The 13,719-nt window shown below is 48.1% G+C and overlaps 2 protein-coding genes across 2 annotated transcripts in view; both read right to left on the reverse strand.

Moving 5' to 3' along the window:
* HAS3 (hyaluronan synthase 3) overlaps positions 1-6,126 on the reverse strand; it is a 35,494-nt gene extending 29,368 nt beyond the window's left edge. The window contains exon 1 of the mRNA XM_010355028.2: positions 4,336-6,126. The gene's annotated coding sequence lies outside the window, so the exon portion shown is untranslated. The remainder of the gene's footprint in view (positions 1-4,335) is intronic.
* A 72-nt stretch (positions 6,127-6,198) lies between these two features.
* Positions 6,199-13,719, reverse strand: part of LOC115895295 (transport and Golgi organization protein 6 homolog) — a 121,725-nt gene continuing 114,204 nt past the window's right edge. Inside the window, exon 4 of the mRNA XM_030925537.1 lies at positions 6,199-6,707. Coding sequence (XP_030781397.1) covers positions 6,531-6,707 — 177 coding nt within the window. The 3' untranslated portion in view covers positions 6,199-6,530. The remainder of the gene's footprint in view (positions 6,708-13,719) is intronic.

Here is a 13,719-nt window from a genome sequence, read left to right on the forward strand (position 1 = left end):
CGGTGATTCAGTTCCAACAGAGTGGAGCATGGCAGGCAGAGGTGCCGCGCACTGCAGTGTGGCTGCTGCATGTGACTGCAGCATGTCTATGGCTGCAGAGCTTGCTGAGGACACAGCCAGGCCCTCTGAGGTCAAGGCTGCTGCTGGGGGAAGGGACGTATTGGGGAAGAAGACCCCTCATGGTCAGGGAAATGTGGCACCTCTCACAGCTCCGTTTTCTGACTCTCTCCCTTTGCCACAGAAATTCTGGCCAAGATTTTAGATTTTTGTGCAGACTGCAGAAGCTTATCTGGTTTTCACAGGTCAGATGACTCATCTCTCGGCTTATCAATTGATCCAATTTCACATGTTGTAGCCAGCCCTCCAATGTGGCAAACAGTTGGGCAAGAGGCACAGTTAAGTGGCAGGCAGTGCTTCATTCGGTCACCTTCGCAGACAAAGGGACACAACAGGTGGATAGGCCCAGGGTAGATCAACACGCTTGCTCTCCTCTTTTTGGGCCACTGAGGAGAAACTGCTGCTACCAGAGAAGAGGAGCTGAAACAACAGAGCCACTGAGGCCTAGTTGGGGGATGGCATGAAGGGGGCTGGGGATCACTGCTTCCTTTTTATGGAGGGGAAAAACTGGCTGGGTATGGTTATATGTATTTCTTTCATTTTTTCCATTTCGGGGCAAGGCCTCACTCTGTCGCCCAGGCTGGAGTGCAGAGGTGCAGTCATAGCTCACTGCTGCCTCAAACTCCTGGACTCAAGCGATCCTCTTACTTCAGCACCCCTCCCTCCTGAGACCTGCTCTTACCTCTGGGCCTTCGCACTTGCTGTTCCCGTTACTTGGAACGATCTTTCCCCATTATTTCAGTGCTAATTCACCTCCTGATCATTATTCAAATAGCAACTTCTCAGCAAGGCTACCTCTGAACAACAAATCTCAACTTACTGTTCCCACCCTCCTCCCTCCTGACTTTATTTTCTCCATAGCATCTCTCACCACTTGATTTTTTTTTCCTTTTCTTCTGTTTTTTTGAGACAGAGTCTTGCTCTGTCACCCAGGCTGGAGTGCAGTAGCACGATCTCAGCTCACTGCAACCTCTGCCTCCTGGGTTCAAGAGATTCTCATACCTCAGCCTCCTGAGTAGCTGGGATGACAGGCGCGCCCCACCATGCCTGGCTAATTTTTGTATTTTTAGTAGAGACAGGGTTTCGCCATGTTGGCCAAGCTGGTCTCGAACTCCTGACCTCAGGTGACCGCCCACCTCGGCCTCCCAAAGTGCTGGGTGGGATTACAGGTGTCAGCCACCACGCCCGGCCCCACTTGACATTGTTTATCTTATTTGTTGTCTGTCTCCCTCCCCTGCCTCATAAGCTCCCCCCAAGGGTAAGAGTTCTGTTTCATTCACTGTTGTGTTCTCAGGGCCCAGTGCAGCATCTGGTATGTAATAGGTGCTCAATAAATTGTTGTCATTGCTTGCGGTTTGCTTTCCTACATCCCAGTCCCTGGCATACTGGCTCTTACATGTGGATGGGCAGGCAGAGCCATAGGAAAGCAAAGAAGTGCAGGAGAGGGTGAACAAACGAAGCAAGGGCTGGGTGCGGTGGCTCACGCCTGTAATCCCAGCACTTTGAGAGGCCGAGGCGGGCAGACCACCTGAGGTCAGGAGTTGGAGACCAGCCTGGCCAACATGGCGAAACCCTGTCTCTACTAAAAACACAAAAAAATAGCTGGGTGTGGTGGCAGACACCTGTAATCCCAGCTACTTGGGAGGCTGAGGCAGGAGAATTGCTTGAACCCGGGAGGCGGATGTTGCAGTGAGCCAAGATCGCACCATTGCACTCCAGCTGGGGCAACAGAGCAAAACTGTCTCAAAAAAAAAAAAAAAAAAAAAAAAAAAAAGCCAGGCATGGTGGCTCACGCCTGTAATCCCAGCACTCTGGGAGGCCAAGGCAGGTGGATCATGAGGAGCTCAGGAGTTCAAGACTAGCCTGGCCAAGATGGTGAAACCCTGTCTCTACTAAAAATACAAAAATTAAAAAAAAACAACAACAACGAGGCAGGGGACGTGGAGGAGGAGGTTGGGAAATATGGGAAATTATGAGTGTGGAGAGATGATAAGGAGCAAAGCAAAAGATAAGAGATTTCTGATTAAATAACACTGAACTTAGAGAAGGGCAAGTTTGTGCCAAGGAGGAAGAAAAACAAAGCAGAGAGGGGAAACTCTCCAGAAAGTTCAGGAAGTCTAACCTGAAAAAGCAGTTGAAGCTTGGGCAGAAGCCTGGGGTTTGGCTGTAGCCACAAGTGGGGTCTCTGCATGTCTCCTGAGGCTGAGCCATCCCCTGTAGAGCAAGGGGGTGGTGGATGGCGGGCCTGGGAACTGGAGGAAGAGCCTAGGAGTGGAAAAAGGAGAGGAGGAGGCACGGAGCCAAAGCAGAACACTGAGTGAGTGTCACAGAGGAGTCTAGGAGACGGGCCACTGGGTGGTGGAGGACGCTGCAGGTGAGGGGCCAGCAGAGCCTCAGTGGGCCAGGTGGAGGCGGCAGTAGAAGGGGCGGTGGGAGGTGGTAAGGTGGTCTCTGAGAGAGCAGGGTGGGGGTGGGAGGCAAGACACACCTCACAGGGTCCATGCAGGAAAGTGTCACTTTTGTTCCCGTGTATTTCGTTTAAGTTTTTGTGCTTTTATTTTTTGGTGGGGACAGAGTTTCCCTTGTCGCCCAGGCTGGAGTGCAGTGGCACAATCTCGGCTCACCGCAATCTCCACCTCCCAGGTTCAAGCGATTCTCCTGCCTCAGCCTCCCGAGTAGTTGGGATTACAGGCATGCGCTACCATGCCCGGCTAATTTTGTATTTTTAGTAGAGACGGGGTTTCTCCATGTTGGTCAGGCTGGTCTTGAACTCCCGACCTCAGGTGATCTGCCCACCTCGGCCTTCCAAAGTGTTGGGATTACAGGCGTGAGACACTGTGCCCGGCCGTTTTTGTGTTTTTTATTATCCTAAAGTTTTCACATTCTTTCCCAAGGACTGTCATTCATACACACACACACACACACACATAATATAGAAAATCTGGAAAATTTTAATAATTTGGTCATGTTTAAGAGGATTATATTAGGGCCCAGTGTGGTGGTTCACACCCATAAACCCAGTGCTTTGGAAGGCTAATAGGGGAGGATTGCTTGAGGCCAGCAGTTCAAAACCAGCCTGGGCAACATATCAAGACCCTGTCTCTACAAAAAAAAATTAGCCAGGTGCAATAGTGCACACCTGTGGTCTCAGCTACTTGGGATGCTAAGGTGGGTGGACTGCTTGAGCCCAGGAGGTTGAGGCTGCAGTGAGCCAGGATCATGCCACTTCACTCCAGCCTGGGTGACAAAGTGAGACCCTGTTAAAAAGAAAAAAAATAGGCCAGGCGTGGTAGCTCATGCCTGTAATCCCAACACTTTAGGAAACTGAGTCAGGAGGACTGCTTGAGTCTAGGAGTTTGAGACAAGTCTGGGCAACATAGCGAGACCTCATCTCTGCTAAAATTTTAAAAATTAGCCAGGAGTGGTGGTACACACCTGTGATCCCAGCTACTCTGGCGGCTGAGGTGGAAGGATTCCTTGAACCCAGGAGGTTAAGGCTGCAGTGAGCCATGACTGCACTACTCTATACCAGCTTGGGCAACAGAGCAAAACTCTGTCTTAAAATAAAGGCCAGGCACGGTGGCTCATGCCTGTAATCCCAGCACTTTGGGAGGCCAAGGTGGGCAGATCACCTGAGGCCAGGAGTTTGAGATCAGCCTGGTCAACATGGAGAAACCCTGTCTCTACTAAAAATACAAACATTAGGCCGGGCGCGGTGGCTCAAGCCTGTAATCCCAGCACTTTGGGAGGCCGAGACGGGCAGATCACGAGGTCAGGAGATCGAGACCATCCTGGCTAACATGGTGAAACCCCGTTTCTACTAAAAAATACAAAAAACTAGCCGGGCGAGGTGGCGGGCGCCTGTAGTCCCAGCTACTCGGGAGGCTGAGGCAGGAGACTGGCGTAAACCTGGGAGGCGGAGCTTGCAGTGAGCTGAGATCCGGCCACTGCACTCCAGCCTGGGCGACAGAGCGAGACTCCGTCTCAAAAAAAAAAAAAAACAACAAACATTAGCTGGGCATGGTGGCGCGCACCTGTGCTTCCAGCTACTTGGGAGGCTGACGCTTGAGTCCAGGAGTTGGAGGCTGCAGTGAGCCGAGATTGTGCCACTGCACTCCCAACCTGGGTGACACTGTCTCAAAAAAAAAAAAAAAAAAAAGAAAAGAAAAGAAAAAGAAAAAATAAATCAATAAAGTTAGGCATAATGGTGGCACATACCTGTAGTCCCAGGTACTCAGGTGGCTGAGTGGGGAGGACTGCTTGAATCCAGAAGTTGAGAATAGCCTGGGCAATGCAGTGAGACCCCACCTCAAAAAAAAAAACCAATAAAGAACAGATGTTTTTAGCCACTTGCCAAACAGTTCAAATTAAGAGGTGATCTATAACTAGAGATAAAGGTACTAGGATGCTTCATGAGGCACTCGAGGGTTTTGGACTAGATAGTGTCTTAGACTAATCAAGGTGGTCAATCAGGATCTGTCCTCAGAACTGGAATGCAGTTAATGCAAATGAAGTTGTAAGTGAAACGGATTGTGTAACACATTCGACCTGCTGATCTGAAGTGGGTTGTGGAGTCCAGTTAAAGGAAGGCCAAGAAACAAGCATTTTTATTGTATATGCAGCTGGCCCAAAGGAGATTCTTCTTATATTTGAAAGCCACAATTCCCATTTTCTATACATCCTTGATTTGGAGAATAGAAATTAATCTAGCTACACTAGCTGAATGGAAATATTCCTTAAACACACCTAGCTAGGTTTGTTCTAATTCTCTGCTCACTAAGCTAACTTGTGATTCTGTTCCTAAGATGGCCTCTTTAAAGGGATGCCATCAAGGAAGTTCTGAACTCAGAACCATGTCTGTGATCTGGCCAGAGAGAAATATCCTGTTGTTAACTAGCAAATGGCCATGTTTGTGCATAGATCCTTCAGTCACTCGAGCTTTTGGAAACGGCGTTTTCATTCCTGTGGGTCTGGTCACCCCAGAGAGCGGGATAAAATCCTGTGATAAAATTCTGTACCTAGCCCCGCAAAGCTGAGGACTGATCAAGCAGCTCTGGGTTGGCCTCATCAAGGTGTTGACAACGGGGAGGTATAATCTGAAGCAGCCAGCCAGTATGTCCTTTCTGTTATCTCTTTTAGCTGCAATCAAAATGCAGCGGCCAAAATACATAAAGAAATAAAGCGGAGACCACAGTGCTATATCTGAAATTGTTTCAACAGCCCTGGCATCAGGCCACCAGCATGCATTCTTTCCAGCCTGCATTCAGTGTGAAACCATTGTCTAGGCATTCATCTTTCTGAAGGAGCAGAGGACAGAAGGCAGGATGTAAACTCTCTGGATGCTTGTGGTTCTTTTCTCCTGATAATCAGGGCAACTTTGCAAACAGCAGCAGAGGGAGTGAAGAAAAATGGCCTGGGAGGACAAGTACAGGGCTTACCCTTTTTCTCTGGAAGAGTCAACCAGCCTGATTGTCCTTTCTGGGCATCAGAGCCTCTTCAACTCCACAGTTTTCCATCTCGACACCAGAGGACCCATATTTAGCCCTGTTGTTCTGTCCATCCAAGATAATTTTATTTCCTTTTGCATTATTTGATAACTATTCCCTTCCCCTCCCCACCTCCAACTGCATCTCCTACTCTGAAATGCTTCTTGAGCAGCCAAGGGTGGCCAGCTCTGCTCCTCATTTTCCTGAGGAAGAAGAATCTCAGCCTGGAAGAATACAGAGCTAGATGACATATGGGTGGCCAATCTCTTCTCCCCAAGTTCCAAGAGAGTGGACAATTAGTCAAATGCCATCAGTCATGTTAAAATATACTTCCACCAGGTAGACATCCTTCTCTCAAAGCTAGAAGACAGTGAAAAATGTGCAGATTAATGAGATTTGTAATTGTTTTCCTTTTTTTTTGAGACGAAGTCTTGCTCTGTCACCCAGGCTGGAGTGCAGTGGCGCAATCTCAGCTCACTGCAACCTCCGCCTCCCAGGTTCACACCATTCTCCTGCCTCAGCTTCCTGAGTAGCTGGGACTACAGGCGTCCACCACCACGCCCGGCTAATTTTTTTGTATTTTTAGTAGAGACACGGTTTCATTGTGTTAGCCAGGATGGTCTTGATCTCCTGACCTCATGATCCGCCCGCCTCAGCCTCCCAAAGTGCTGGGATTACAGGCGTGAGCCACTGCGCCCAGCTAATTGTTTTCTCTTAACTGCACACCTTTCAGGCTGAATGAGGGAGTGCTAAACAGATGCCTTAGGAAGGGACCCTGAAGACCCAAGTGACCAGCACCATAAAGCCACCCCAAGGGTCAGCCATGCTGCCAGCACTCAAGAGGCAGCAGGGACACCTGCCAGAAGACCTCGGCATGGCTCTGGGTGCCTGGCCCTGCCTGCCTCCTCCATGTCCTTGGAGCCAGGTCTATGGCAGGACCACAATCTTCTTCTCCAGCTTCTGTGGAGGGAACAGGAAGTTTTTCATGATGTCATCCAGCTCTTCTAGGGCCAACTGGGCATGGAGCTTGGCCACGTCATCGGGCTCCAGACGCACCACGTGCTTCAGCAGGTGGTAGAGATCCTTGAGGACGGCGCTCAGCACCTGCACGAGAGAGAGAGCCATGACCACCTGTCTACTGTGCCGGCATTTCTCAGTACGACTGAACTGCCCTCTCCTCCTGCCTGAGGAGATCTGTGAGGACATCCACAGACTTCCTGAAGATAATGTGGCTGGGTGCAGTGGCTCATGCCTGTAATCCGCACTTTGGGAGGCCAAGGCAGGCGGATCACCTGAGTCCAGGAGTTTGAGACCAGCCTGGGAAATGTGGCAAAACCCCACCTCTACAAAATATACAAAAATTAGCCGGGTTTGGTGGCGCATGCCTGTACTGTAGTCCCAGCTATTCAGGAGGCTGGGGTTGGGAGTATCATCTGAGCCTGGGAGGTTAAGGCTGTAGTGAGCCACGATTGTGCCACCACACTCCAGCCTGGGCGGGAATAAAGAAAAAAAAAAAGAAGATAATGCATGGCCATCTTGGGTTGGAGAAGGAGATAGGGGTGGTGCTGGCCCTTGTACTGAGATAGGTTTCCCATTGTGTTTATCACTCACCCCATGCCTAGTTACACGGCCTTGGGGCTTCTGCTCCCCTTTACTCCCAGGCCCAATCATAGTTCCCAGACTCCTTTATTCAGTCCCAAAGCATGGCAGAGACCTCAGGACCACAGACAGACAAGACTGCCCAGATATGGTTCCTCCCAGAGCAAATGATTACCAGCATTTTTTTCCTCCCCAGCTCCCCATAAAGCCCTCTGCCACCACCCACAGAACAGACAACTATCTTACGAAACCCAGGAAGCTTTTTTTTTTTTTTTTTGGAGACAGAGTCTCACTCTGTTGCCAGGCTGGAGTTCGGTGGCGTGATCTCAGCTCACTGCAACCTCCACCTCCCGGGTTCAGGCAATTCTCCTGCCTCAGCCTCCTGAGTAGCTGGGACTGCAGGTGCATGCCACCACACCCAGCTAAATTTTGTATTTTTAGTAGAGACGGGGTTTTACCATGTTGGCCAGGATGGTCTCAATCTCTTGACCTCATGATCTACCCGCCTTGGCCTCCCAAAGTATTGGTATTATAGGCATGAGCCACCGCGCCTGGCCTAGGAGACTATTTATTGAGCAATCATACCTTTCCTTGTTCCTACTTTAAAAATCTGTCACCAGGCCGATGCAGTGGCTCACGCCTATAATCCCAGCACTTTGGGAGGCCAAAATGGGCAGATTACTTGAGATCAGGAGTTAGTGACCAGCCTGGCCACCATGGTGAAACCCCGTCTCTACCCAAAATACAAAAATTTGCCATTTGTAGTCCCAGCACTTTGGGAGGCCGAGGTGGGTGGATCACAAGGTCAGGAGTTTAAGATCAGCCAGGTAAACACAGTGAAACCCTATTTCTGCTAAAAATACAAAAAATTAGCTGGGCATGGTGGCAGGTGCCTGTAATCCCAGCTACCCGGGAGGATGAGGCAGGAGAATCACTTGAACCCAGGAGGCGGAGGTTGCAGTGAGCTGAGATCAAGCCACTGTACTCCAGCCTGGGCAACAGAGTGAGTGAGACTCTGTCTCAAAAAAAAAAAAAAAAAATTTCTACTACTACAGTTTCCATTTTTCATGAGCAATGCTCCGATTTTACGGTCTGATATGGAATTAAGAGGGTGTCAAAAGTACCTACTCACAGGAGCTCCTACTTCCCCAAAAAATCCTCCCGACTTGGGAGCTAGAACTTCTAGCAAGAAACAGGTTTGAAAGGAACAGGGAAACAAAAATAAGGGGACTGAGGCCAGGTGCGGTGGCTCAGGCCTGTAATCCCAGCACTTGGGAGGCCAAGGTGGGTGGATCATTTTAGGTCAGGAGTTTGAGACCAGCCTGGCCAACAAGGTGGAACCCCGTCTCTACTAAAAATTAGCAGGTGTGGGCCGGGCGCGGTGGCTCAAGCCTGTAATCCCAGCACTTTGGGAGGCCGAGACGGGCAGATCACGAGGTCAGGAGATCGAGACCATCCTGGCTAACATGGTGAAACTCCGTTTCTACTAAAAAATACAAAAAACTAGCCGGGCGAGGTGGCGGGCGCCTGTAGTCCCAGCTACTCAGGAGGCTGAGGCAGGAGAATGGCGTAAACCCGGGAGGCGGAGCTTGCAGTGAGCTGAGATCCGGCCACTGCACTCCAGCCCGGGCGATAGAGCGAGACTCCATCTCAAAAAAAAAAATAAAAATAAAAAATTAGCAGGTGTGGTGCCGTGCACCTGTAATCCCAGTTACTGGGGAGGCGGAGGTTACAGTCAGCCGAGATCATGCCTGGGCAACAAAGTGAGACTTTACCTCAAAAAACCAAAACCCAAAACAAAACAGTAAGGAGATTTAGGGACCAACTGGTCCAACTTGGGACAGGAGGCAATTGGGCCACAGGGGGTCATGAGACTTATCTGCAGCTACTTTTTTTTTTTTTTTTTTTTTTTTTTTTTTTTTTTTTTTTTTTTGAGACGGAGTCTCGCTCTGTCGCCCGGGCTGGAGTGCAGTGGCCGGATCTCAGCTCACTGCAACCTCCGCCTCCCGGGTTTACGCCATTCTCCTGCCTCAGCCTCCCGAGTAGCTGGAACTACAGGCGCCCGCCACCTCACCCGGCTAGTTTTTTGTATTTTTTAGTAGAGACGGGGTTTCACCATGTTAGCCAGGATGGTCTCGATCTTCTGACCTCGTGATCCGCCCGTCTCGGCCTCCCAAAGCGCTGGGATTACAGGCTTGAGCCACCGCGCCCGGCCATCTGCAGCTACTTTTAAAGTTACTTCTGGTCCAGGGCTTTTTGCCTCAAATACTACTACTTTTTGGGTCAGATGCTATTTTAGGTACTTTCTATATATGATCTAATTTTTCTGCCAGTCCTATAGACGAAGGTTATTAGCCCCATCTTATATTTGCAGAAACTGAGGGTTAGAGGGTTAAGGTTACTCAGCTAAAAAAATGATGGAGCCAGGTTTCCAACATCCAGAGCCTGTGTCCTTATTTTTTATTTTTATTGAAAAGATAATACAGTACAAAAGAGCACATATTAAAAAGTAAGGCTCTCTTCTACTCCAGACTCCTAGCTGTTTCCCTTCTCAGAGGACATCACTCATATAATGACATATTCTCAGTGTTTACAAGCACACGTGTATACTTCTGTTTCTTGTCTCCTCCCCCCAAGTTTTTTGAGACAGGGTCTCGCTCTGTTGCCCAGGCTAAAGTACAGTAGTACAATCATAGCTCACTGCAGGCTCAAACTCCTGGGCTCCAGCAATCCTCCATCTCAGCCTCCCAAGTAGCTGGGACTACAGGCATATGTCACCATGCTTGGCATTTTAGTTTTTTGCTATTTTGCCCAGGCTGGTCTTGAAATTCTGGGCTCAAGCAATCCTCCCACCTCAGAGGTTGGGATTACAGGCATGAGCCACCAAGCCCAGCCTTTCCTTGCCTTTTTAAAGTACAAAATTATATTCTATGCTCTGTTGTATACCATGATTTTTCCCCCCACTTAACATATTTTGTAGCCGGGCATGGTGGTTCATGCCTGTAATTTCAGCACTTTGGGAGGCCGAGGCGGGTGGATCATGAGGTCAGGAGTTCGAGACCAGCCTGGCCAACATGGTGAAACCCCGTCTCTACTAAAAATACAAAAATTAGCTGAGCATGGAGGTGTGCACCTGTAATCCCAGCTACTCGGGAGGCTGAGGCAGGAGAATTGCTTGAACCCGGGAGGCGGAGGTTGCAGTGAGCCGAGATCGAGCCATTGCACTCCAGTGTGGGCAACAGAGCGTGACTTCATCTCAAAAAAAAAAAAATTTGGCCGGGCGCGGTGGCTCAAGCCTGTAATCCCAGCACTTTGGGAGGCCGAGACGGGCGGATCAGGAGGTCAGGAGATCGAGACCATCCTGGCTAACATGGTGAAACCCTGTCTCTACTAAAAATACAAAAAACTAGCTGGGCGACGTGGCGGGCACCTGTAGTACCAGCTACGCGGGAGGCTGAGGCAGGAGAATGGCATGAACTTGGGAGGCGGAGCTTGCAGTGAGCTGAGATCCGGCCACTGCACTCCAGCCTGGGTGGCAGAGCGAAACTCCGTCTCAAAAAAAAAAAAAAAAAAAATTTTTTTTGTATAATTGGCACATATGGAAATAACTTATTTTTTATAGCTGCAGAGGATGAATGTAATGCAATTTATTTACTCATCTTTCCAATGAAAGTAATTTAAATTCTTTATCTTTTGCTATTACAAATATTGCTACAATAAACAGTTTTTTGAAGATGGGGTCCTGCTATATTGCGTAGGCTGGTCTTGAACTCCTGGCCTCAAGTGAGTCTCCCACCTCAGCCTCCTGACTAGTCAAGATTAGAGGCATAAGCCACTGTGCCCAGTGCAATACGCATTCTGATACTTAAGTCATTACAGACATGTACAAGTATATCTGTAGGACAAATATCTAGAAATGGAATTTCTGGCTCAAAAGGTAATGCGCATTACAATTTTGATAGATATGGCCAGAGAGGTTCCAATAATTTACATTTTCCTCAAACACTATGAAAATTCCTGTTTCACCGTATTCTTATCAGTGTCACATACTGTAAACTCCTTATTTTTGCTAATCTGGTAGAAAAAAATAGCATTTTGCTGTTATGAATTTGCATACTTCTAACAAATATATAAACATAAATTTGTATTTTTTTCTAGTATGTATAATTCAGCTTCTCCTTAATGATTTGTAAAAACTCCCCTTTTTTTTTTAAGTCCATTATCTGTCATATGAGTTGCAAATATTTTTCTCCCAGTCGGCATTTTTTCTTCGTGAGATTTTTTATTCTAGTGAAGAAATTTCCATTTTTGATGTAGTTAAATTTATCAATATTTTCCTTTGTGGTTTCTGGATCTTGTATTTTGCTTAAAAGAAATAGGGCCTACAATCTTAGCCATTATACTATGCAATGTTTCTTTATTTTATTTTACTTTAATTTTTATTTATTTATTTATTTTTGAGACAGTTTCGCTCTTGTTGCCTAGGCTGGAGTGCAATGCGCGATCTTGGCTCGCTGGACCCTCCGCCTCCCCGGTTCAAGTGATTCTTCTGCCTCAGCCTCGGGAGTAGCTGGGATTACAGGCATGCACCACCATGCCCGGCTAATTTTTTTTTTTTTTTTTTTTTTAATAGAGACAGGGTTTCGCCATGTTGGTCAGGCTGGTCTTGAGCTCCTGACCTCAGGTGATCCGCCCACGTTGGCCTCCCAAAGTGCTGGGATTACATGCATGAGCCACTGCACCCGGCCTATTTTTTATTTTTGAGACCAAGTCTCCCAGGCTGGAGTGCAGTAACTGAGACGGGTAGATCACCTGAGCTCAGGAGTTCGAGACCAGCCTGGCCAACATGGCAAAACCCTGTCTCTACCAAAAATACACAAATTAGCCGGGCGTGGTGGTGCATGCCTATAATGCCAGGCTGAGATAGGAGAATCACTGGAACCAAGGAGGCGGAGGTTGCAGTGAGCCGAGATTGCACCACTGCACTCCAGCATGGGTGACACAGCAAGACTCCATCTCAAAAAATAAAAATAAAAATAAAAATAAAATAAAATATATAAACGTATATTTAACTTAATAAACTCTAAGCAAAGAGTTTGTAAGGCCATTTAACAAGGGAAACATCTAGATCTTGCCTTTAAAAGGCTTATGGTCTAGTGGGGATGAATAAGAAGATATTCACATAAAGACAGACAATATAGGATAGAAAATGGTAAGGGTCACAGGGAGCAGAGAGAGGGTGATGAGACATCAGAGAAAAGAAAGGCCACATTTTAGGAACAGGACACTGAAGATAGTGAATGGAAATGATGGGAAACAGTTAATCCAGCGGGTAACAAGCACATGGTCTGGGCCCAGGGTCCCCTGAACATTCCACCAGGTAGACTGTGTCTAGCACCACGCGTCTTGGACTTGCTGTAAGAAGAGAGCAAGAGCCTTTCCATCTTTTGATATTCCTGATCAGCATGGGCACTGGGGAGTGGAGGCAGGAAGTCAGGGGAAAGGGCTACATAGAACAAGCTCCCCAGGCCGACCCTTCCCCACAGCCGACCTGCCTCTGGCTGCCTGCGCTCCAGCTGTGCTGGCCTTTTTTCTTTTCTTGCCTGAACAAAGCTCCTCTCAAGGCCTTTGCATATGCTAGTCCTTCAGCCTGGGAGGCTATTAATATTTTGCTTCCTCTTGCTAGGACTCCTATATTCTTGGCCTCTGGGATTCTTCCCCTCACCCCCGCCCCAGGTCAGTCTTCCTGCCCTTCCTGGAGTTCTGTCTGTAGCTCCTATCAGGACTGTAATGGAAACATTGGGGGGCAGGCAGGTGGTGTAAAAAATAAATAAATAAAACATAAAATAAATATTGATTGTGTACTTTAAAAAAGGTTTTCCTCTCTAGATGGTAAGTACTATTGACACTGAGGCCATGTTTTGCCTTTTTTTCTTTTTTCTTTTTTGAGAAAGAGTGTTGCTTCGTTGCCTAGGCTTGAGTGCAGTGGCTCTATCTCAGCTCACTGCAAACCTCTGCCTCCTGGGTTCAAGCGATTCTCCTGCCTCAGCCTCCCGAGTAGCTGGGATCACAGGCACGTGCCACCACGCCTAGCTAATTTTTGTATTTTTAGTAGAGACAGGGTTTCACCGTGTTAGCCAGGATGGTCTCGAGCTCCTGACCTGAAGTGATCCACCCACCTTGGCCTCCCAGAGTGCTGGGATTACAGGCATGAGCCACCATGCCTGGCGGCCTTGCCTTTTTCACTCTGGTATAACCCCAATGCCTCAGAAAGTGACTGGTACATTGCTCATACCTAAAAAAAATTATAAATGAATAGACATTCATGCATGCTACTTCTGGCTAGTCTCTAACTTGGTAAAAGCAGAAACTCCTAAGAATGTCAACTGAAACACTGCCAGACAACCAAGGCCAGCTTCATGGGTATGCGACCTACAGTCACACAAGGTCCCATGCTCAAGACAGCCAGGTTTGCTTGGTCTAATGATCTGCTGTTGCCATCCTAAAATTCTTCCAG

The sequence above is a fragment of the Rhinopithecus roxellana genome, chromosome 20 (genome assembly GCF_007565055.1).
Source record: "Rhinopithecus roxellana isolate Shanxi Qingling chromosome 20, ASM756505v1, whole genome shotgun sequence".
NCBI lineage: Eukaryota > Metazoa > Chordata > Mammalia > Primates > Cercopithecidae > Rhinopithecus > Rhinopithecus roxellana.